Genomic DNA, 20,625 nt, shown 5'->3' on the forward strand with positions numbered 1-20,625 from the left:
GGATTGCTGAATAGGACAAACAGAATTCAGTATTGCTTAGCGAAGAATATCAGGTTGTGGGAATTGGCGTGAGCTAAGCAAGGGTCGTGTAGAACTCATACGCTCTCTTGGGAGGGTAGAGTCTCATTATGATAAAATCCTGCCAAGAACTCTATCTGTAGCTATATGCGTAGACATGTAGTTAGGTTGAATCAGTTGTGGAGACTTACGCGATTGGCTCGTCTGTATAGTATCAAACTGCTTTTGGTAAGAATCGGCCTATACGAGGCTAGAAAAGCTCGAAATGAAATAGAAAAAATGGTACATTTATCGTGTGTTGAAGCATACTGAGCCTAGAGGCAACAATGGAAATGAATGGCGTTTTATCGATCTCCCTATTGATGCCCAGCTCTAAAAAAAAACACACCTTGTGAATAAGACAAGACATCAAGAAGAGCGATTCTAGGTTAGCTCAGAAGCTCATCGCGTGTTTCCAGTCCTTTTTTTTTTTAAAAAAAAAAAAAAAATTTGACACTGCCCTAGGGCAACGTTGGAGAATGACCATTCGAGGAGAAAAGGTATATGATGAGACTGAGATACCTTCCCTAGACTGATGAGCTACGGCGTTGACAGGCTGACAAGTAGGTCGTTGATGAATTAAGATGAGGGTCTATTACAGCGCCTCGGTCGAAACGCGCGGACAGCTCTGCTCTCCAAGTGGCTCTCCAAATGCTGCAGCGGTCGGTGATCACGTCAAGTTCCCGGCTGAGCTGATCCTAGTTTCCCCCAATAACTTGTGTTTTGTCGGCAGTTGAGCTACCAGTTTGAGATAAATGTCTACCAGGAGCGGATCGGCATGTACTATTAGCTAAGTCTGATGGGGTTAGGAGCAGGATGGACCATGACGGCAAGGTGATAACGTCGCATTCTACCGCCATGGTAACTTCTAATAGTAAAGAACAGTCCTTGTCTCTAATCACTGTTTATGACTGTTTATGACTGTCTGGTGATGGAGCTCTGCCATAGATACCTAAGGGGTGGATTCCGGTTGTTGACCAGAATTATACCACGGTATGTGTACGGTTTGCAACTTGAACAGGTATCTTGGGCTGTTAGTATCCCTACCTACCTAATAGATACCTAGAAGGTGGCACTCCATCCAGGTAAACGAGGTTTTTGTGCAGATGCGTGTGAGTGTGTGAGTGTGTGAGTGGGAGAGGTGGGAGAGGTGGAGGATGTTGAAAGACGGGCAAAATGGTGGTAGTGGTGGATAAGTGGTTTATTATTCGAAGACGCGTCAGGCGCCAATCAAATCCACTGCCGGCCGGGGAAAACTTGAGTGGACAACATTGGAAGGATGGGTTAGCGGGCTTGCGGGCTTGTGGGATGAGTGGGGCGGCTGGGCGATACATCTTAACCCTATTAGGTCTACGTAATGCGCCACCGCCGCCACAATCAGAAGGTCCGAGCACATGGAGATTTGCTAAAATTGGGGGTTAAGGGTGCTGCAGCTGGGGTGCCATCAGGTAACCCTTTCCATTGATCACATCACAACGTCAATCGTCTCAACTTACATAGTACACTAGAAATCGTTATCTGGTTTTGTTTTAACTACCATGGTATCACGAGCCAGCTTTATATCCACATATATTGTACCTAAGGTAAGGTACAGTGGGTATACCGTATGAATATCTACAGGTACATATCTAATCCCCACCAGAATATATTATGTACTTTATAATATGCATCTAACCTTAGAGGTAGTAACGAAGTGTATACACTACCTATCTATCGGATATCTCGGTTCGCGATATCGACTTTCAGATTAATTTCGATGGCAATGCTTCCTTAATCGTACCATGGCTGTTCGTAGGTGCGGATAGAGGAGACCTCAACCGACCTCGTGGCAGCACACCGATGCAGCCAGGTCAAAGGCTGAAACGGTCTTCTAGTTTATCGATGTCCCCGGGTCATTAAACTAAACATCTGATGACTTGGTGGCTCCTCTCTCTTTTTTTTTACCCTTTCGATCCGGACCATTCATTCCAGCTGGGTTGCCTAAGACCTGGCCGGATTCTTCGACATGCGTCGAGTGCTTGCTGATGATACTCGAGAAAATACACCTCCATCAATATCTGTCCTTCAGCTATCTTATGGGTATTAAGCATCTAACCTACCTATACAATACTAAAACATCATGATTATGGGTATAGACTAACTAAAGGCGAAAAACGCGGTATGCAATAAGCGTGCGTGCGTACATGTGTGTGCAAATATGCGCGTAGTCTGTCCCGGTTTTACTTACACGAGGCATGATAGAAGCGCTGCAACTATGGCTGCAGTCGCCACTTATGCACCTTCGTCGCTCATCCGATGCAAGCTATCAAGGTATAACTGAAGATAGTCGAGATCATCATGAAATCCAAGGCATGAGCAAAAAACAAGTAGACATTGTCCACCTTAGACATATCGGCATAGATAACAACACCTAATTTATGTGGTGTCTATCTTTATTGTGTGTTATAGAGAGGCTAACTGATGGTCGTTGCGTACGGTGCCGTACGTCATTCTTCGTCCGAGGTTGCGCGCCGGCCGCTCCAACAAGGTCGGTCAATACAATATACGAATTTAGTGCTCACTCATATCACGGCCATATGACATCTCGCGGACATAAATAAACGTTTGGGGTGGCCCCCAAAGCACAAGTGTTCTGATGGATGACAGCTAAGCTCCCTTAGTTTCCAGAACCACCTGCTTGGGACGTCTCAAGTCGCATCCTCCTCTTCCCACAACGTCGCCCTGCATTCTCATTATCCCACAAATTATCCATATTCTCAACATCTAAATCCTACGAAATCCATCAGCTCTTTGGTTGATGCTACTTCGCCACGGCTGAGCGTCCTTGTCAAGAACGAAGTGTCTTTGGCCCGACAAATACGAGCAGGACCTACGGATGCCCTCGTGCGGAAAATGACCAGGGAGAAACGAGAATAGTTACTAGTATATCTGATATATCACTTAAGCCTAACTTTCCATTGAGGCAAGTTGCTGGTCACCGACGCTTCGGGACGCGCACAAGGGAGCTACTTCCGTCTTACCACTCTTGTGCCCATTTACGGGTTACACTTCGTACTTAGCTCTTTAGCCTCACGTCTCACTTACTCACCACCACATCACATCCTGAGACCAGAAATATGATGAGCGCAAAACAAATTATATAGAGTGAGAAACCTAACTGTATCCGATTGTGGGGTTTCCGGCTCAAGGGATGCATTTGTCATGATAGCTTATGCCGAGTTCACGCATCCGACATTTTTAAAAAGACTAGGAACAAGAACATCCCATCCCGTCGCGTCATCTTTTAGACCAATGCTCGCTTTTACCCAGACCGTTTAAGGGCGATCCATCTGCTTGGCACTTCGACTATCTGCAGCCTAACTTGGTTCAACCACCTGTCCGTGCGGTTCTCGCGTTATACTACCTACGTAGTACCTAGATTATTTTTAGGGTATCTAGCCGCCCTGGGTAGTTCATTCGCTTCGCCGATCGGATTCCCCCAAATCCAGCATCTTTGGACCTGATACAAATTCGGATAAACGGTGTTATTTAATACAAAAGAACACCGACCCCGCGGCTTATCATTTGTTGACCTTGAGCACGGCAACCTTTTAGGAGCCTATGTACTCTCTAGGGCCTTGATTGATTGGGTGCCACACGTCGGGTTTCAAAGCGAAAGGATCCATCATCAGCATAATTCGGGCTTCTCACCTTACCCATCATCTCATGCATACAAGTGGCCGGCCGTTCGCCCGCATATACTTCTTCGTATACCTAAGTGGTTGGGTTCGGTCAAACTTATCTCTACATTAAAACCAGTGTCCAAGCTGGTATTATACCAGTACGTTGTTCACCGCTTTTAAAGATATCTACCTTAGGTAAAGGTAGCGATCCATTTTGCCAGGGCATTGTGAGAGTTACGGGCCTAAGGCACAATCTCAACCCACCCCTCAACTTTCTGGTTGGATGGGGATATAACTCCTCTTCTAACTACATACATACATTTGTACATCATCGTGAGACTTCGTGGCGATCCAACTCACCGTTTCATTACCTGTGGATCAGGTCATGTCGCAATCCCTCTTCTCTCACGATTGAAAAGTCACGGGACCGGCGAGAACCGGGTGAACGATTTAATAATTTTAACCTGCTGTCTGTTTCTTTGCAACCTAACGGCGCTTCAAGTTCGCGTACTTGAATGTTGGAAGTACCAGCGAGACCCCCACACAAGGCCATCGTCACCCCTGTATAGGCCTAGCCAAAACTTCCCAGGTCCTGGACTGTCTGACCTTATCCTGGAGCCATTCCTTCGTCGCTTGATAGCATACAAGAACAAGAACTCGGCTCAAGGGTTAGCCGAGAGCCGCTAACGAATGAGTACCCACGCGGAGGCGCCGGCTTTATTTGTAACTGTATCCAGGTACCTATTTACTGGTGATCTCGAAGAGAAACAGTGCCTTACGTCGACTTGCATATGACTCTGATCTTCAGGTCGTTTACTTATTTGGCAGCTACATTGGCCCGCTTCGTTTAGGCAATTGCTACGTTAACTGCCTAGAGCTTGTTCTCTAGGGTTCCAGCTCAACTCGCTCATATATACAGGGCGTCATAGTACACTAGAAGTTACCCAGTGGGAACACATGAGGGGTGGTGTTGACACAGCTTAAGTCGTGACCTCGTGGCTGGTTAGAGTCATCCACCACCTTATGAGACATACTGGACGGGCAGGCAGACGCAACTGCGGGTTCCTGGAAAGACCTTACCTGATCCGGTTTCCCAGTACTTCGTTACATGCCACCAAGGTGTCTTGAGCTTGTACCATCAGCTTACAAGTAGATGACCTCCCACTGGAATCGTCCGAGTCTTACGAATCATCAACGACTTTGATCTAGCCGCTGGAGAAAGACCAGGATAAGAAGAATAATAAAAACAGTCAGGCGTAACATTGATTTCATCATTATAGCTCCGAATCACTATCATCACTATCGTCATCCTTGTTGCAATTATCACAAATTCTCCGAATTTTCCGGTCGTGATACTCTCACTTACTCACTCACGACACTGTCTCTTCTAATCAGCCAAGAGGGTTTGAAGAAGAGACAAGACGAAGAACAAGAATTAAGAAGCAGGTAAACCACATCATTTCTATGCTAGTTACTTCATACTGTATTCCTACCTTCCTAGGAGGCACCTAAACCTAGCCTAACCTACTTCAATATTCTCTTGCCTTGCCTTGCCTTACCTTACCTTGCTTTTCTACCTTTTATTCAAAATACCTATATATAAGTTACCTAGGTACACACCTGGTACTTTACTCAAACTCCAATTAACCACCCTATGAATACAGTTCTTATTCTCATCTGCATTTTTTCTACCCTTTTCAATAAAACGAAAGTCTTTCGTCTTACCGCCTTACATGACCTCCCCCCCACATTTATATTCATAAAGTGTGAACGTCTAGGACCCCTCGAACCCCTCTTGAGTCTTGTCCTTGTAGGTCTTTTATCCCGGCGGATTTACTAGGCAAGTTTGCCCGCCTGCGAACTACGATCGTTCTCCCATTCCAATCAGAACCCGGTAGGACCACTGTAACCCATCCCATCTCTTCTCCCCCAGGTCCTGAGGTTCCATCTTCCTCAACTCCCGCCTAACAGGTTAACTTTAACCTACCAGAGTCCAACCCGCACCGGATTTACGTTTTGGGCCAATACATAATAATTAAAGCTCATCCAAGCTCCTCTCTCCGTTCTCACTCTATCATCGCTCGCTAACCGTTAGCTACACCTAGGTTACCTAGCTAGTTTAGCTAGGTACCTGTTACCTGTTACCCGGTACCCAAACCCGTAGGTCAAAGTCCAGTCCAGTCCAGTCCAGTCCAATTTGGGATGTTCACCCCTCGTCGCTGTGCAGTTCTTTGATTTGGCCGAATCTCTGCCGCCGCTAGCCATCCTTCCTACTCTTTCTTCGTCCGTGGTTTTTCCTCTTTCCTCTACGTCTATTCTATTCTCCCTGTCCTATTCGAGAGTCTTTTTTCGCCTTGTAGGAAAATCAACAGCTCACAATCCGTTTCCTCCAGTAACCTTGAGACACACCACGCATATTAATAGGTACGCACACAATAACTGTACCCCCGGAGCTTCGGAATTCTCAAATCATCGCTTCCCAAGTCCAATTTCTTCTCTCCACCTATATTAAACTTTTTATATTTCATTATTATCTGTTCCTGTACCTTACACCATCGAAGTGGTATCCGCCTGCATTAGCATCATACGTGTAGGCGGTAGGGTTGGACGAGACTTTTTTAGTTCTTTTTTTCTTTTTTATTATTATCGTCATCGTCCGAATTCGTTATCATTTTTCTTCTAATCTTCTTTTTTTCGGCCCGTACATTTGCCTAGCTTTTTATTTTACTTTTATTTAATTTTCTTATTATCAGACTATTAGAAACTCTGCTACGTGCTTCGATACTAACAAATCGTCTAGCTGATTAGTCCTGCCGATTCGACAACCACCCTCGGACTTGATCAAGAGTGGAAGAGCAGCAAAAGAACTCGACCCTGGGCTTAGACGATAAGGGGGCGTCAATGCTTGCTGCGACCAGGTTGTCGTCGACGCGCCCCTCCTAAAATCCTCCCACGTCTCGCTACCACCATCGCCGTTTATTACCTACCATTCTACCCACTAACTGGTATTATTGTCACTATTATCGCCCGTATTATTACTGCAACCTCTACAACTTATTTCTTCCCTTCTCTTCCCTTCCCTCTTCTTCCCCCGTCGCATTTAAATTCTCTACCCGATCGCAGCTACCGTTGCTACCTCTAAAATGTCCGAGTATCGTCATATGAGGTCCGGTAGCTTAAACATTCCATCCCAGGCAAATACAATGAGTCCGATAGTTCCCTCACACGGCCGCTTCGATGGCCCGAGGAGTCCACCGAGTAAGTGATATTTTAATATCTATCTCAATGCTAAGTAAATACATATTTTGCATGTTTGCATGCTCTGTCCAACCTTGGGCAACCTTGAGATCGTTTCCTCTCTAACCTCGGTCTTCTCTAATCGCAGACACGTCGCACGTACCGTGTAAATTCTTTAGACAAGGCGCATGTCAGGCTGGTTCCGCGTGTCCCTTCAGTCACGATCTGGGTACTGCCTCGGAAACGGTGTGCAAGTACTTCGCTAAGGTAAGGAAGACAAGTCTCCCAAGTCCCCAAGTCTCACGGTTTCGCATACACCCAGATCCCGGGTCCTGGGGCCCTCGGTACTAGGTTTCAGGTCTTTAGGTACGACGATAAATAAGAACGACTAACCATGTTGGTGAAACTATAGGGCAATTGCAAGTTCGGACCTAAATGCGCCAATGTTCACGTCCTCGCCGACGGTCGGCGAATCAACTACGGTAAAAATGGTATCACCATCGGCCAGCCCATCCACCTCGGTGGCCGAGTCAATCCAAGCTACAATTCCTCCAACAGCGCTTTAACGAATTCATTTATGCGCGCCGACACCAATCCATCATATGGAAACGCATACGGCTTTCCAATGTCACCGAGCGAGACTTATCAATCCATTGATCGACGATCGAGCTTAGAAAACGTGCCTACCATCGATACTACATATTCCCATACTAGCTCTCAGTATGGCTCACCACGAGAAGAGGACCCGGCCCGCCTCGGCCTAGGTCTCTCGCCCGTAACTGCTAAGGGCTTATCCGTACTCGACGCCCCTCTTCCAGCATCCTTCGATTCGAATGGTATCTCGAATGCCGCCAGATATCCCGGAGGGCCGTGGCCATCTTCGGTGCCCTCGCAATTCGGACTCGACTCCCCATCACCATCTCTGAACGCGGCTAAGGATTCGAGAACCTCAGAAACTCTTAAGCTCTTACACCACTCGGCATTCGGCAGCAATGATCACCTTTCTTCCGTTGCGGCTGGTTCCTCGCCTCCGACTCAACCGTCCGACGAATATTTTGGCAGACGTCAGATGCACTCGAGCCGCTATGCTAAACCTAAGATGCTTAGCAGTAGCGCGCCCCGTGCTATCGTCGGTGCCATCGACCGAGATTGGGAGTCGGAATTTCCTTTCCTGGAGGAGGATTATTTGCCTGACAATCTGAAAGACCTGTTAACCCCGGCCGAGAAAGCACGACGCGGTTCGCGAGCCGCTGATGAAGACTCTAACGGCCACAGGGGAAATGGTACGTCGCCCAGTATCGCGGGGATGAGTGGCACGGGGACACCCAACGGTGAGGTAAGCTCGAAATTCGGCAGCCCCATGGCGTCGAGTCCAAGTCGGTGGGGACCGCTGTTCCAACGACAGCACGAGGAACACGAGGCGAAGAAGCATGCTGCAGCAGCTAGCGCAGGTGCATTTGGACACGTCGGAAGTCCTCTTCGCCAATCCAGCCTCAGTGCCAATGTTGTGCGACCACACAATTCGAGCCGGTCCAGTAGCATCGAGGGTTTAAGTGCCTTGTCTCAGCAGCTGCAACGCACACGCATCGACAGCAACGGAGGTGAATCACCACTATTGCATCCCAATTCCCATACGTCACGACCGTCAAACGGCCGAGCTGGCGAACGCCACGTCAGCAGTGGCTCCATCAGCTCTAGCGCTCGGTACACCACCCCCATAGGGGAAGAGGATGGCGAATTCGTATTTAGCATGGACGAAGATGGCGATCGGGATAGCACCATAAGGGCGCGAAAGCGAATGTCCGGCGTGGGCACGGCTATGAGCGTCTGGAGCTCCAGTTACGCTGGTGTAGCCGCAGGGCCCGGGAAGAAGGACGATGGCGCTGCGAGAGTGGTTGAGGGTGTCGGTGGCCGGTAAAGCGATACTGAGTCGAGGAGGTAATTCCAGGATATAAATGACGCATTGTCTCGTGAGGATACCAATGAAGATCCAAGAAAGATATATCCGGTCCTTCTACGAAAGCATTTCGAAGTATGCGTATTTCGAGATGCACATATAAACAGAAAAGAAGAAAAAAAAAAACATACCACGTCCCGAGTCACGAAGTCACGAATTATAAAAGCGCCCAGAAGCCGGCTATAAAACATGGGAGGAGAGTATTATACAAAGGGCGTTGTGCTACGAACGGGTCCTGTCCATATTGGAGGAGGAGGAGGAGGAGGAGGAAAGGGGGAGAGATATGGAAAGTATGAAAAGGAAGACTGTTGCATAGTTAAGCAGGCGTGTATAGAGATGGCGGACTCCTGCTACTCGTTGTTTAGCTTTTTCTCACGGCATCCAGGTTGGCAAAACTGACACCCCGACGAGATAGCGGGTTTCTTAAGAGACTATCTACAGGACATGCAATCAAGGGGGCCGGAGTTGGTTGGGCAAAAATATCATATTTACCACATGATTTCTTCTTACATTTTTTCCCCTTTCTCTTGTTTATAACCTGTTTTCGAACCGGGTTTTCATCTTGCGTCACAGGGGGCGGTTGCTTATATTATTTACATTCTTGGAGATATCCTGGGTTTATCGGCATTCAACCATTTATTTTTCTATCTATGTTTCCACATCTCATCCGATCTATCACACGCAATGTTCAGCTATTTATGCTTAACATGTAATCGGGATTCAGTCATTTGGTTGGAATAGGAAATGGAGGTAGACATAGGCGGTCATATACACACGAAAAAAACACAAAAGAAAATTCACAATTGGACTAGAACAGGATCATGCTGCTACACATTCATACACTCATCCATTCATACCTACATATCTTACATAGGTATTTACCTAAGCTAAGGTACCTTATACATATAACTTGGCTGGCCAGAATGTTATGGAACAGTTCAAAGGATAGATAGGTGCATAGTAATAGCACATAGGGGTATGTAAATGCTAGGACGTTTATTACCCCTTTCCACCAAATCAGACAGCTCACGATATCACCTATAAATGGCGAAGTGTACTTTATTTCCTTGGTCAGACATTTACTTACGAATAGGCCCAGCTACCTAGGTACATTACGCGAGGACAAACAAGTCCACCTGATAGACAGATCCTACGTAGAAGAAGAAACGATCATGGCCTAGGATGAGTCAAGCCAGGTAGACAATGGGGCAACTACCAGAAAGGCGCCGAGTGAATCGAAAGGCACCCTGACAAGTTTTCGGTATACAGTGCAGGTAAGGGGTAGAAGGATGAATATGCAAACAAGGACATGGTGAGTCGAGCAGGGGGATGCGCGGGATGTAAGGGCAATGAGTAGAAGGTAGGCAAATCTGCTGATCGTTCTTCCATGTAACCCCAGGGTTTGATGACTCCTCTATCCCTCACAATAGGTATATGACAAACTCGTAGGGCTGAAGGATTCTGCATCCCGGTCAGTTAACCTATTGATCGAGGAAGGCTTCCGCCACCGAGGCATTCTGCTTGTCAACCCAGGATTACTATCATACGCGTACGCAGGTACAGTTTGTGTCATACATGGGGCCCTCGTCCGAGTTAATATGAGTCGCCCGGCTGTCTTGTGTTTATCGATATACGGCTATAAATGTGACGTGATGTGAGGTAGGCACTGGGGGTTAGGTAGTATTGAAAAGAAAAAAACACTTTATATCGATGGTTGGAGGAGTCTGTGCCACATCAATAGACAGCCTCGGCGCAGATGCGCACAATGTTTCTTTCTGACGCGGCCTCTTCGCGTTCACACTGAATTCACGCGTATTTACGATTTCGTATAAAGGTAGTGTGGAAGTATGTATGGTTAAAGGAACTTGTCAAGGCTCTACGGATACACTGCAGCGAATTGCGACTCGGGCGAAGCTAAGTTACCAACACCCGGACAGTTATCTTTGATGAGGCTTATTTTTGAAGAAGGCTACAGAGCTTGTTCTCTTTCACACCCTCTCTGAACTGAGGTGACTTCACCAACCACTGAGATACGACAAATAGCCGCCTTGGTTTATATTCAGGGTGGCTGCTGCCTAGGACGAGGCTTGGAGTTGAAGAGGTTGCCATTTCTCTCTGCTGGGCTCTCGGGCCGACTCTTTGCGAATCGCTCCCTTGAAACAGCCTGTTCAACATCATCTAGGCCAAGGCACACATTAAAATAAAAGCCTGGAAATGACAATGGGAGAAAGCCAGGTACCTAGGTAGGCAGAAGGGCACATGTACGAGTGTCTGTCTACGAGGGTGCTTTGCGTTAGGTGCATTAAGGAGGGAGGTAGTCAGAGGCTTAGTCTCTCCATTGCGGCCGGTCTGTGATTTGCTCATCATGCTGTTGGTAGAGCACCTACCGTAGCGGCAGAGGCCTGGGAATTTTAACCATTAAATAAGGCTTTAAGCGTTAATATAGGTGTCAAAATACCTAACTGTTACTTGAGGAGCAATGTTTGAGATGTATAATGATTATTGATTAATGGTTAACGTTAAGTGTATGCCTAATGCTAAAGGTATGCCTAACGTTGAAATTTTTTATTTTTTTTTCTAAGACATTTTTCATCTTTTAATATATAAATTTAAAAATCAAATGAACTTTTAAGAAAAAAAAATTTAAATTGTTAAGTGGTAAGATGCAATCTTCCAAAAAAAATTATTAAAAAAAAATAATAATTTTTTTTATTTTTTAAAAAATAAGAGTAGTTAACTATTAAGAAATCTATCTTTAGCATTGGGCATACGTTTAATATTGGGCATACCCTTAGTATTGAACATGGCTTAACATTGGCCTCTGATCAATGATCATTATATATCCCAATGGTTTAAAATTCCAAGGTTCTGCTGCTATGGTACCTTAGGTAGTTAGGTAGTTTTAAATCACTGACCATCAGAAGACTACGGGGAGAGTTGTTACATCCCTATACCACGTTAATAATACTCAAGGCTGTGAGTTAAAAACCTTATCTAACAAGAGTGGTTGGACTCAGCCCCAGTTCTCAAGTACAGCGAGGTCCAACGCCAAATTAGCAGGCCTGTCTAATATAGCAATCCTCGCTGCTCAAAGTGTATTTAACTCTACTTAAATTTAGAATTCGTACTTACGTTGCGTTTGATATGGGTTAGGTAGGTAGTTAACTCACACGGAACTTCGCGTAACATCATGTATCTGTTACTACATAATTCCGGATAGTATGATTTGTCTTTCAATAAGAGGTACTACTTATGGTCAGTTGGGCATATCTCAAGTCAGAGGTACCTATGTAAAAATGCAATTTTGGAGTAGATGTCAGAGCTTATTGAGCCGCGTATAAGTGAATGAATTAGGTACATTTAGAGCATTGGTTACCCCCGATCTGAACTGGGCGTTGCGCAGAACTGTTGTGCATCCCGACGACCTGGAATCCACCTAGTAACCCCAGCTCGGCCCGGCTCGCCAGCAATCGACCAGTCTGGTGATCCAAGATTACGAATAGTTGTATAAGTCTATACATGAGACCGTGAGGCTAGGGTCGTATGCAGCGTTGCTTGGAGATCAACTGGGAGCTCGCACGGCCCAATCACAGACATTCGCAGCTTCGAGCTGGGTACGCGCTAGAGGCTGACCGCATACATATTAAGACATGCATATTCCAGAGGACGGACTTTCTTGCGCGGAATTACTAATAATTAATATAGCCTCGAAGACTTGGAGGTGGAGTATTCCTCGTGATGTTAGGTTGAGTATGATGACCCTACCTACCTACCCCCCAATTTGTACCTACCTAGGTACGCAGCTGCTTTGCGACGTGCCCAAGTAGATATTCGTATAGGTATTTATCTTGTTTGCCCATCTAGTTCGTAGCTGAATCGTAACCTCCTGATTCATTGTTTGCGTTCATCGTCACATGGTGCTTCTCGTATTTTAGCTCTACCTGGACAGGAACAAACACGCGAGCAGACCCATCCGTAGCTGCTAAATAGGAGTATTCTGTGTAACAACATGCCCACCCATTTCATTACCTACCTGACCATTGATCAGCTCCTATGTTGAAGTAATTCGTAAAACCTTGGGTTGCTTGCACTAACCAATAGCAAAAATTGAAGTTGGTAAGACACGGACTTGATGGCATCGCAAACCACAAGAGGTAGTTTTATTTCGCAACTAGATATTAGATATTGCCTGTTGTGTTGTCAAGTAATGTCGACAAAGCTATCGCAAAGTAGATGTACCTGATGCTGAGCAACGCGCGGGATGGAAAGGTTAGGTACCATTAAATGTTTTCTACTTTAGTAAACATAGTCTGAGGTAGACGGCCTCCGCATCATCCAAGTTGCGGCGATGTATCTTGTTGGCAATGAGCTTGTCAAAGCATTAACTGTAAATTTAATCCCACTTAGATGTTAGTTACAGGTAGGTATTTTAGTGATGTTTTGTTCGTAATTTGCTATATGCTATGCTAGAGAAAGGGGTAATCCTCTTGATTGAAAATAAGTACCTACTATACGGGTGTCAAGCCGGAGCTCTTGTCGTAGTCGCTTTCAACAACCACTTGCGATGCACAATATTACAATTTTGTTTATATCTTGATTTGTCGTAAATATATCGAACCGTCTATGTCAAACAATATATACAGGCATCCGACTCCCATAAGTCGCGCTACGTGGAATCATGACATCGTCCCTGTGAAAGTCATGCAGTTGAAGCCAGCATAGCATGCGGAACACAAGCAAGCACCACGTGGCATCGCGTAACCTCGCATCGCTTCTCCAAGGAGTTGGCAATTCATCCGTCCCTTTTGCAACCACATCCATCGCTGGCGGTGCTTCGATCTCTATCTCCCCGACGGGCAAGTTATAGAGGTCATTCAGATCGCCGTGCGACTGTACCACCGCTCGACGACTGTGTTGGAATAGGAACGTTATATATGTGTATTCGTTGACGCCGTCGTCGGCACGTCGCAGTGGGAATAAGTCCACGAACCACGACGGCCGGCGGCTGAGGTCCGTGACCAAGGAGGCAACGTGACTGCTGGCTATATCGAGCACCAAGGTCTCGGACGGCGACTCCCAGTCCCCCGGCGCGTTTTTCAAGTATCCATCCAGAGTCGTCATAGTACGGCGCAAGCTATCCAGCAGTGCCGGCGAGTAGTCCTTGGCGTTGGGGTTCTCTAGCTGCGGACTTATGCGTTCGAGCGCGGACGCAATAGCACGCAAGGGTTCCGGCGTATCCCCCGTCCTGTTGTAGGCCCCGATGAGCCGGGAGAGATGCTCCCCGAAAACGAGAAGCAGCCGCTTCGTCTTGAACCATCGGCGATCCCACCGGAATATGGTCGGGTTGGGCAGGAAGCGGTAGCAGTACCCTTCGACGGAGATTGATCGGCCTAGCATTCCTAAGATGTCGAACACGACTGGATAGTAGGTGGGTATGGGTAAGCTTGTAGATCATATATATCATAGCTCGCGCTCTTGAGGCGGAAGATAGTAAAATGAGAAGAAAAGAGAAGTGAGATGCTTACTGGGAAAAAGGTGGGAAATCCTAGCATCTTCGTTGAGGAAATGCTCAGATATCAGTACGGGACATCCAAGATCCATAAGCGTCTCGACGATCTCCTGTCTGCTCCCCAACTTCAGGAGCGGCAGAATCGGATCTGTAGCTATCTCGCGCTCGCCCTTCTCCGGGACGAAGTCGTACTTATCGAGGAGGTAAAAGGTCGGAGCGAAGCCGAAGCAGAGCCTCTTAATGATATTGCTAGGGATGAGCCGGTGCTCGCGAAATTGGGTCTTGTCGTGCCTGACGAACTTGAACACGATACCCTGCTCGGCGCTGAAGGACCCTAGCAGCATGCATCCGTTGCCCTCGGCACGGTAACGATCTACCGTTGCGTCCCACATGATCCAGTATATACCCAGCATGGCGGCTATCTCGACCATGTGACAGATGGTTGTGTTTGCAAACGGCTTCTTGAAGTTCGGTACGAAATCCCACGAGAGCGTCTGCGCCTGGACGGCGATGGCCAGCGTACGATGGGCGAAAGGCAAGGGTTTCTCGCAGTCTTCCGTACTCTGCACGACATCCAGCCATTTCGAGCTGTCGCGCTCCATCGACTGTAGCGTTCGTAGTAGTAATACCCAGGTAGCCTCGACATTGACGCCGTGCCGAACAGCAGCTGTCCTGGGAAAGGGGCCCGAGTCCACAGACATCGGAGTCCTAGTTTCCGCATAGCTCTCGTCGCTCCCGCTCATATACCAGATCTCGCGGCCTGGGATAGGTCCGCGCGGGTTCCAGACCGGCGCCGCGAAGAGAATCGGGGACTCGAAGATAATCTCGTATCGAAGTTCTAGCCATCTCCACCGGCGGCGAGTGAACTTGGCCCAAGGGCCCATGACCCTTTCATTGCAGTTCCTCGCGCCGAGGGCGTTCAGCGAGACGTTGGTGTAGTACTGGTATAGCAGCTGGATGAACGAGACGATCAGTGCGATAAAAGAGATCACCGTAGAGACCACGCCCGCCAGCGTCGAACTGTCCATACCTGTACTGCCCACCTCATTGCTGTTTCCGTTATTATTCGCGGTTGAGTTGTCCATTGTATGTAATACAACCACACAGGCTGGGCTTTCTCAACTTCGTTCGAAGGCGAGGACCTCACCTAGTCGATATAGGTCAACGCCCAACGCGGGTGAAGGGTTAAAACACAGCAGACTGTAAATTATATTCACAAGCTCGCAGTTGGTAAAACATATAGCCAAAGAATGAACGACAAAGGGTAGCTCTGATCTGATATGAAGGGAAAAAAGAAAAAAGAAAAGAAATATCCTTGATACCATAAGCTGATTGTCTTCGCATAAGCCGTTTCAATTATTGACAATTATTGATTAGGTATTGATGCAAAAACGAAGGATGGAGTCTAAATCCTTATGATAACCCTTGTCCCCGTCTCCATCCCCATCCCATTGGCTAGCGGTGAGGGTCGATCAGATCAGCCTTAGCATCGTCGTCAGACGTACTTGACCTTGGACCCATGTAAGGTATGTGAGACTTAATGCTGGTGAACCTTACTGTTTACTCGAAATTCATATAGTTCGCAATTTCATAAGGTATAGATGATACGATTAAACACACAAAGTGGCACAACTTGTGGACGGGAGGAAAGGTTTATACACTAATACAACGGCGAGGAATCGTATTCGATTTTAGCCGCGCCATGCTCATCTTCAATCATATCCTTTCTCGTTGGGATTTGACTATATCGACCTGGTCGATTATAGCCCGTCTATCATTGCCCTAAGACTCGTTGCAGGCGTGCGTAGCAGCCACTATCGTGGAGTCTAAATGCCAGTACGCGTCATTGCTATAGAAGTTATATAGCTGTGTTATTGTACAAGATGGAATGCCTTAGTTCGCATCCGGCTGGCTCAAGATGTACTCGACAGCTTGGTTCACTATTTAGACGTGAGTTAGCAGCTACTTCAAAGTAAAAAGAACCGTTTTCATTGTCTTATGAGGGGACCATACCACTGTGAATAGCATCTGCGTCCTTGTCGGGGATTTCAATGCTGAATTCCTATAATGCATTGTTAGAAACTGAGTTTAACTCAAGACTGGGATGTAATCTGAAAATGGCCAAGAATATATAATATATACGACATATATATATATATATGTTCGTCGAACCGATGCGTCTCGGGTAAATAGTTATGCATACCTCTTCTATCGCCATAACAACCTCCACTGTGTCTAAGCTGTCCAGGCCGAGATCGTTTGAGAAATGCGCAGTGGGCTTGATCTACTGAAGGTCAGTATCTGAGAGGCTTATATGATGTATTGGAGTGAGGGTGGGGTGAGGCCTTACGTTGCTGGGGTCGTTGACCTATGGAACATTTAATTAGCAAGTTTATTCGCTTCAAATAAAATACAACTCCCGTATCCAAATGTAGACTGCAAATCGTGATAGCTCTGCGCTATGTTTTTGGCGACATATTTCTGATTAACCCTCCTCCCCCCCGTCCCTCCGCCATCCAATCTAACAGTAAAAATAATTCGACGACATTTTTTTGTAAACCGACTCACCTTATCGAAACCCTGTAGGAGGTTCATAATGCGACCCTCGACCTCCTCCTTCTTCAGTCCACTACCAGCAGAATACATTCGTACGGTCTGGAAGGCAGCGAGCCGGGGCGCAGGGGCGAAGACAGCTCTGGCGGGGACGACGGCTCTTCTGGCGATAGGTCGAGCGACAGCGGCGCGGGACGCCGTAGCGGCGGTTCGAATTAATGCTGCGCGGAACATTGTGGAGATGGAGAACGAGTCAATTGGGGGTGGTCTGAGAGACGGGCGGGAGGGAGAAGGTGGTCGTCGAAAAAAAAGGTGATACGTAGTGGGATTGGATTTAGTTAGAGCTTCAAATGCGCGGAGGTTTTCAACAACGATAAATTTCTCGTCATTTTCAAAGTTGCAACCTCCGAGCTTGGGCCCCATCGGAGCTAGCGGCGATTCGAAATAGTAAATGAATTACTACACGTGACTACAGAGGAACCTTTACCTCTATCTTTCTATCTTATCAGGTAGGTATCTTTCTTACCTAAGTGCCCACCTGAGATGCCCCTCGGTGGAACAAACCGGACTACATGTACCGAATTACCTATGTGGCTATGACTTAATGTGGCTTCCCTGGACTTGGATTTGTTCATGTACCGTACTATGTAAAGGTACATATGTACCAGCCAATCACGGTAATGCTTTTGTAATAATGGCAATCTTGAGCTCCACCAAAAACCCCGTCAACTCCAACATTGATCTTGAAGTTATTAAAGTGTTATTAATGCTTCCATTCGACTTCGATTTCGATTTCGCCTCCTACTATTCCAACTGTCGCCCAATTGCACTGCGCCATGCAAGGGCTTACCACATCGACAACAGCCATGCTGTCTCGTCAGCTCATCCGCCGACAGCCTGTCGCGGCTTCAACAGTGGCTAGAATAGTCGCGCAACGGACCTACGCCACGCCCGCTGGCAGACCCTTGAAGGGTTTCCGACCTCCCCCGCCGAAACGATGGGACGAGCAAGAGGATGGGACGTTCGAACGCGCTGGAAAGTACTTCCTCTTGACGGAGATGTTCAGAGGCATGTACATCGCATTAGAGAACTTCTTCAGGCCACCGTGAGTCTTCCTCCTTAAGTCCTTCAGTGACCCCCCGGGGAAGGACTATAACGTTAATGTGCCGTTACGCCGTTAGATACACAATTTACTACCCCTTTGAAAAGGTTCGTGATAGTTGGGATATGAATACCCATACTGATTACCCAAACGAGCCTGCGCGATATACAATCGAGACGACATGACGGAAACCACATTTAAAAAGAGGGAAGCATTCGGCGTAGTTCGGAGGCTAATATTTTGGCAGGGTCCCGTCTCTCCCCGATTTCGTGGCGAACACGCTTTGAGACGCTACCCGTCAGGCGAAGAACGATGTATCGCCTGTAAGCTGTGCGAAGCGGTACGTTTTTGCCTCGGGACCGGACATCCATCATGCGTCAGAGTCTCAACTAATTCTTCGTCTAGATCTGCCCAGCCCAAGCCATCACGATTGAAGCAGAAGAGCGAGCCGATGGCTCAAGGCGGACGACTCGGTACGATATCGACATGACCAAGTGCATCTACTGCGGCTTCTGCCAGGAGTCATGTCCCGTAGATGCGATCGTCGAGAGCCCCAACGTCGAATACTCGACCGAGACGAGAGAAGAGTTGCTATACAACAAGGAGAAGCTCCTAGCAAACGGAGATAAATGGGAGCCCGAGTTGGCGGCTATTATCAAAGCCGACTCCCCTTACAGATAAACAAACTAATCAAGAGTCAACCCTGGCGGAGTTGTATTGTAACGCTGTAGATACCAACTAGGGGGTGGGCAATACACAATTTCCATTTACGGCGTTTAAAATAACTTACCTGTTTCTAGTTTCCAGTATTCTAGAAGGGACTTTCAAACACGCTGACGTGGTTATCTTAGGCAAGGATTTGGCATTGCTTCGGAGTTTCTTTTATGAAATAAAATCTGTAAATACCTGCAACAGAAGCACCGTAACTAAGCCTCAAATTCACCTATATGAACCATCCAGATTTGCCTCATACCTGCTGGCATGGCTAGAATTCACGTATTGATATGGGATTTACTTTGAAGCAAACTACCCCTCTTAATCGTATCAAGAAGCCTAATATATTCGACAGGTAGTAAATAAGGTATGTTTGCAAGTTATCCGTACCTACTCTTTCAGCTAATACACACATCTTCGCGCATAACTTATAAGATTCGCAGAATACTTTCTTGGCCCAGCCTTCAGCGGCTATTCGTCTTCATTATTTCCATACTCCAACCTCACAGCTTAACACCTTCGCCAGATTAGGTATCCAGCGAGGAAGACACGGTGTTGATGGCGATGACATACCTTGGGATCAAACACTAGTAGTAGTACTAACAAAACTTCCATCCCTTTTTCAATAAACCGAGACTCCCAACCGATAATATAACATAAACCAGGCATAAAAGTAACGCCCCCCGTCCTCCCGTTTGCTTACTTACTTACTTCGGCGCATCCGTCAGCGGCACATACCTAACCCCAACGGACTTCTCCTTCCTAACATTCCCCTGCTCATCCTTATCCACGATCCAGATATACTGGTCCCACCCGTCCTCCGCCTCCACGGGGATAAACATGCGCCCGGGGCTCCGCAGCTGCCGCACCAGCTCGTCGTGCAGCTCCGCCGCCGCCGCCCCGACGTGGATCGCATCCCACCCCCCAGCCTCTTCTTTCTTGTCCCCCCGCTCCTCCGCCGCGCTCGGCGCCGCCTCCCCGCCGACCCCCGGCTGCGCGGCCCCCGGGCTCGCCTCCGACCACCCCTTGCGCCCGTCGCCGACCCGGAAGCGCACCCGCCCGCTGTCCAGCAGCGCCCGCCCCTCGCGAGACTTCGCCATGTTGCGCTCCCCGAGGTCCCGCAGCGCCGGGATGTGCTCTAGGCCCACGACCACCCCCGTGTCGCCCACCAGCTCGGCTAGCACGTGCGTCAGATAGCCGCTGCCGCTGCCGATGTCGAGGACGCGTCTCGGGCGGCCGGCCTGGCCGACGACGTTAGGCACGCTGCTGCCGCTCCGCGCGGCTGCTTTTTCCTCTTCTTGTCCTTCTTTGGGGAGTAGGAAGGGGAGCAAGGTCTCGACGGCTTGGGCGTGCATGTGCGGGGCGGAGATGGTGGCGCCGTGGCCGATGGGCTGGGGGCTGTCGGCGTAGGGGTCGGACGGGGCGTAGTTGGCGCGGTCGACCTTGAGGAAGGCGGATTTGGTGAGGGGGGTGGTGATGAGGTTGGAGCGCCAGAGGTTCTCGACCAGCTCCTCGTTGGTGCTGCCGGAGCTGTACCAGGCCATGGCTAGTAGGGGTCGTCTAGCCGATGATGATGATGATGATGTTGTTGTTCTTGAGAATGTTGACAACCGTCTGGATGCCCTGCTCTTCGGGGGTTGGAACGGATGGTGGAAATGGGCTACGAGAGCGGGGAGACGGGAAGTTGGTTTCGGAGGAGGGAGTTTGGATATGTTATAGGCAAGTAAGGTGGATGAGTAGGTTGAGCGAAGCCTGAAGTTCATACGCGATGGTTGAGGATGGTTTTGGAATAGGTAAAGAAGTCTGAGATAAAAACTTGCTGCAGAGTAAGTTC

General features: G+C 47.9%; 5 protein-coding genes across 5 annotated transcripts; 2 read left to right on the top strand and 3 right to left on the bottom strand.

Annotated features, from left to right (window-relative positions):
- The first annotated feature begins 6,622 nt into the window (after positions 1 to 6,622).
- Positions 6,623 to 8,988, top strand: F4812DRAFT_242120 (uncharacterized protein). Its single transcript, XM_047930639.1, has 3 exons — positions 6,623 to 6,977; positions 7,105 to 7,223; positions 7,369 to 8,988. The coding sequence occupies exons 1-3, from the start codon at positions 6,863 to 6,865 to the stop codon at positions 8,872 to 8,874; spliced, it is 1,740 nt and encodes a 579-aa protein (XP_047785835.1). The 5' UTR covers positions 6,623 to 6,862; the 3' UTR covers positions 8,875 to 8,988.
- Positions 8,989 to 13,355: 4,367 nt separating this feature from the next.
- F4812DRAFT_446424 (uncharacterized protein) lies at positions 13,356 to 15,823 on the bottom strand. The gene is made up of 2 exons (XM_047935641.1): positions 14,439 to 15,823; positions 13,356 to 14,330 (listed from the first exon to the last, which is right to left on the bottom strand). The coding sequence occupies exons 1-2, from the start codon at positions 15,505 to 15,507 to the stop codon at positions 13,540 to 13,542; spliced, it is 1,860 nt and encodes a 619-aa protein (XP_047785836.1). The 5' UTR covers positions 15,508 to 15,823; the 3' UTR covers positions 13,356 to 13,539.
- Positions 15,824 to 16,013: 190 nt separating this feature from the next.
- F4812DRAFT_446425 (acyl carrier protein-like protein) lies at positions 16,014 to 17,475 on the bottom strand. Its single transcript, XM_047935642.1, has 5 exons — positions 16,991 to 17,475; positions 16,773 to 16,790; positions 16,626 to 16,706; positions 16,436 to 16,484; positions 16,014 to 16,362 (listed from the first exon to the last, which is right to left on the bottom strand). Exons 1-5 carry the CDS (start codon positions 17,396 to 17,398, stop codon positions 16,316 to 16,318), a joined length of 603 nt encoding a protein of 200 aa, XP_047785837.1. The 5' UTR covers positions 17,399 to 17,475; the 3' UTR covers positions 16,014 to 16,315.
- Positions 17,476 to 17,811: 336 nt separating this feature from the next.
- On the top strand, positions 17,812 to 18,758 carry F4812DRAFT_463622 (NADH-quinone oxidoreductase; the record flags this gene model as incomplete). The annotated part of the gene is made up of 4 exons (XM_047938241.1): positions 17,812 to 18,080; positions 18,157 to 18,184; positions 18,325 to 18,417; positions 18,483 to 18,758. The coding sequence occupies 4 exons, from the start codon at positions 17,812 to 17,814 to the stop codon at positions 18,756 to 18,758; spliced, it is 666 nt and encodes a 221-aa protein (XP_047785838.1).
- Positions 18,759 to 19,498: 740 nt separating this feature from the next.
- Positions 19,499 to 20,335, bottom strand: F4812DRAFT_453483 (protein-L-isoaspartate O-methyltransferase; the record flags this gene model as incomplete). The annotated part of the gene is made up of 1 exon (XM_047936492.1): positions 19,499 to 20,335. The coding sequence occupies one exon, from the start codon at positions 20,333 to 20,335 to the stop codon at positions 19,499 to 19,501; it is 837 nt and encodes a 278-aa protein (XP_047785839.1).
- Positions 20,336 to 20,625: the final 290 nt, after the last annotated feature.

Source organism: Daldinia caldariorum (genome assembly GCF_022478825.1).
Source record: "Daldinia caldariorum strain CBS 122874 unplaced genomic scaffold F4812scaffold_26, whole genome shotgun sequence".
Taxonomy (NCBI): domain Eukaryota; kingdom Fungi; phylum Ascomycota; class Sordariomycetes; order Xylariales; family Hypoxylaceae; genus Daldinia; species Daldinia caldariorum.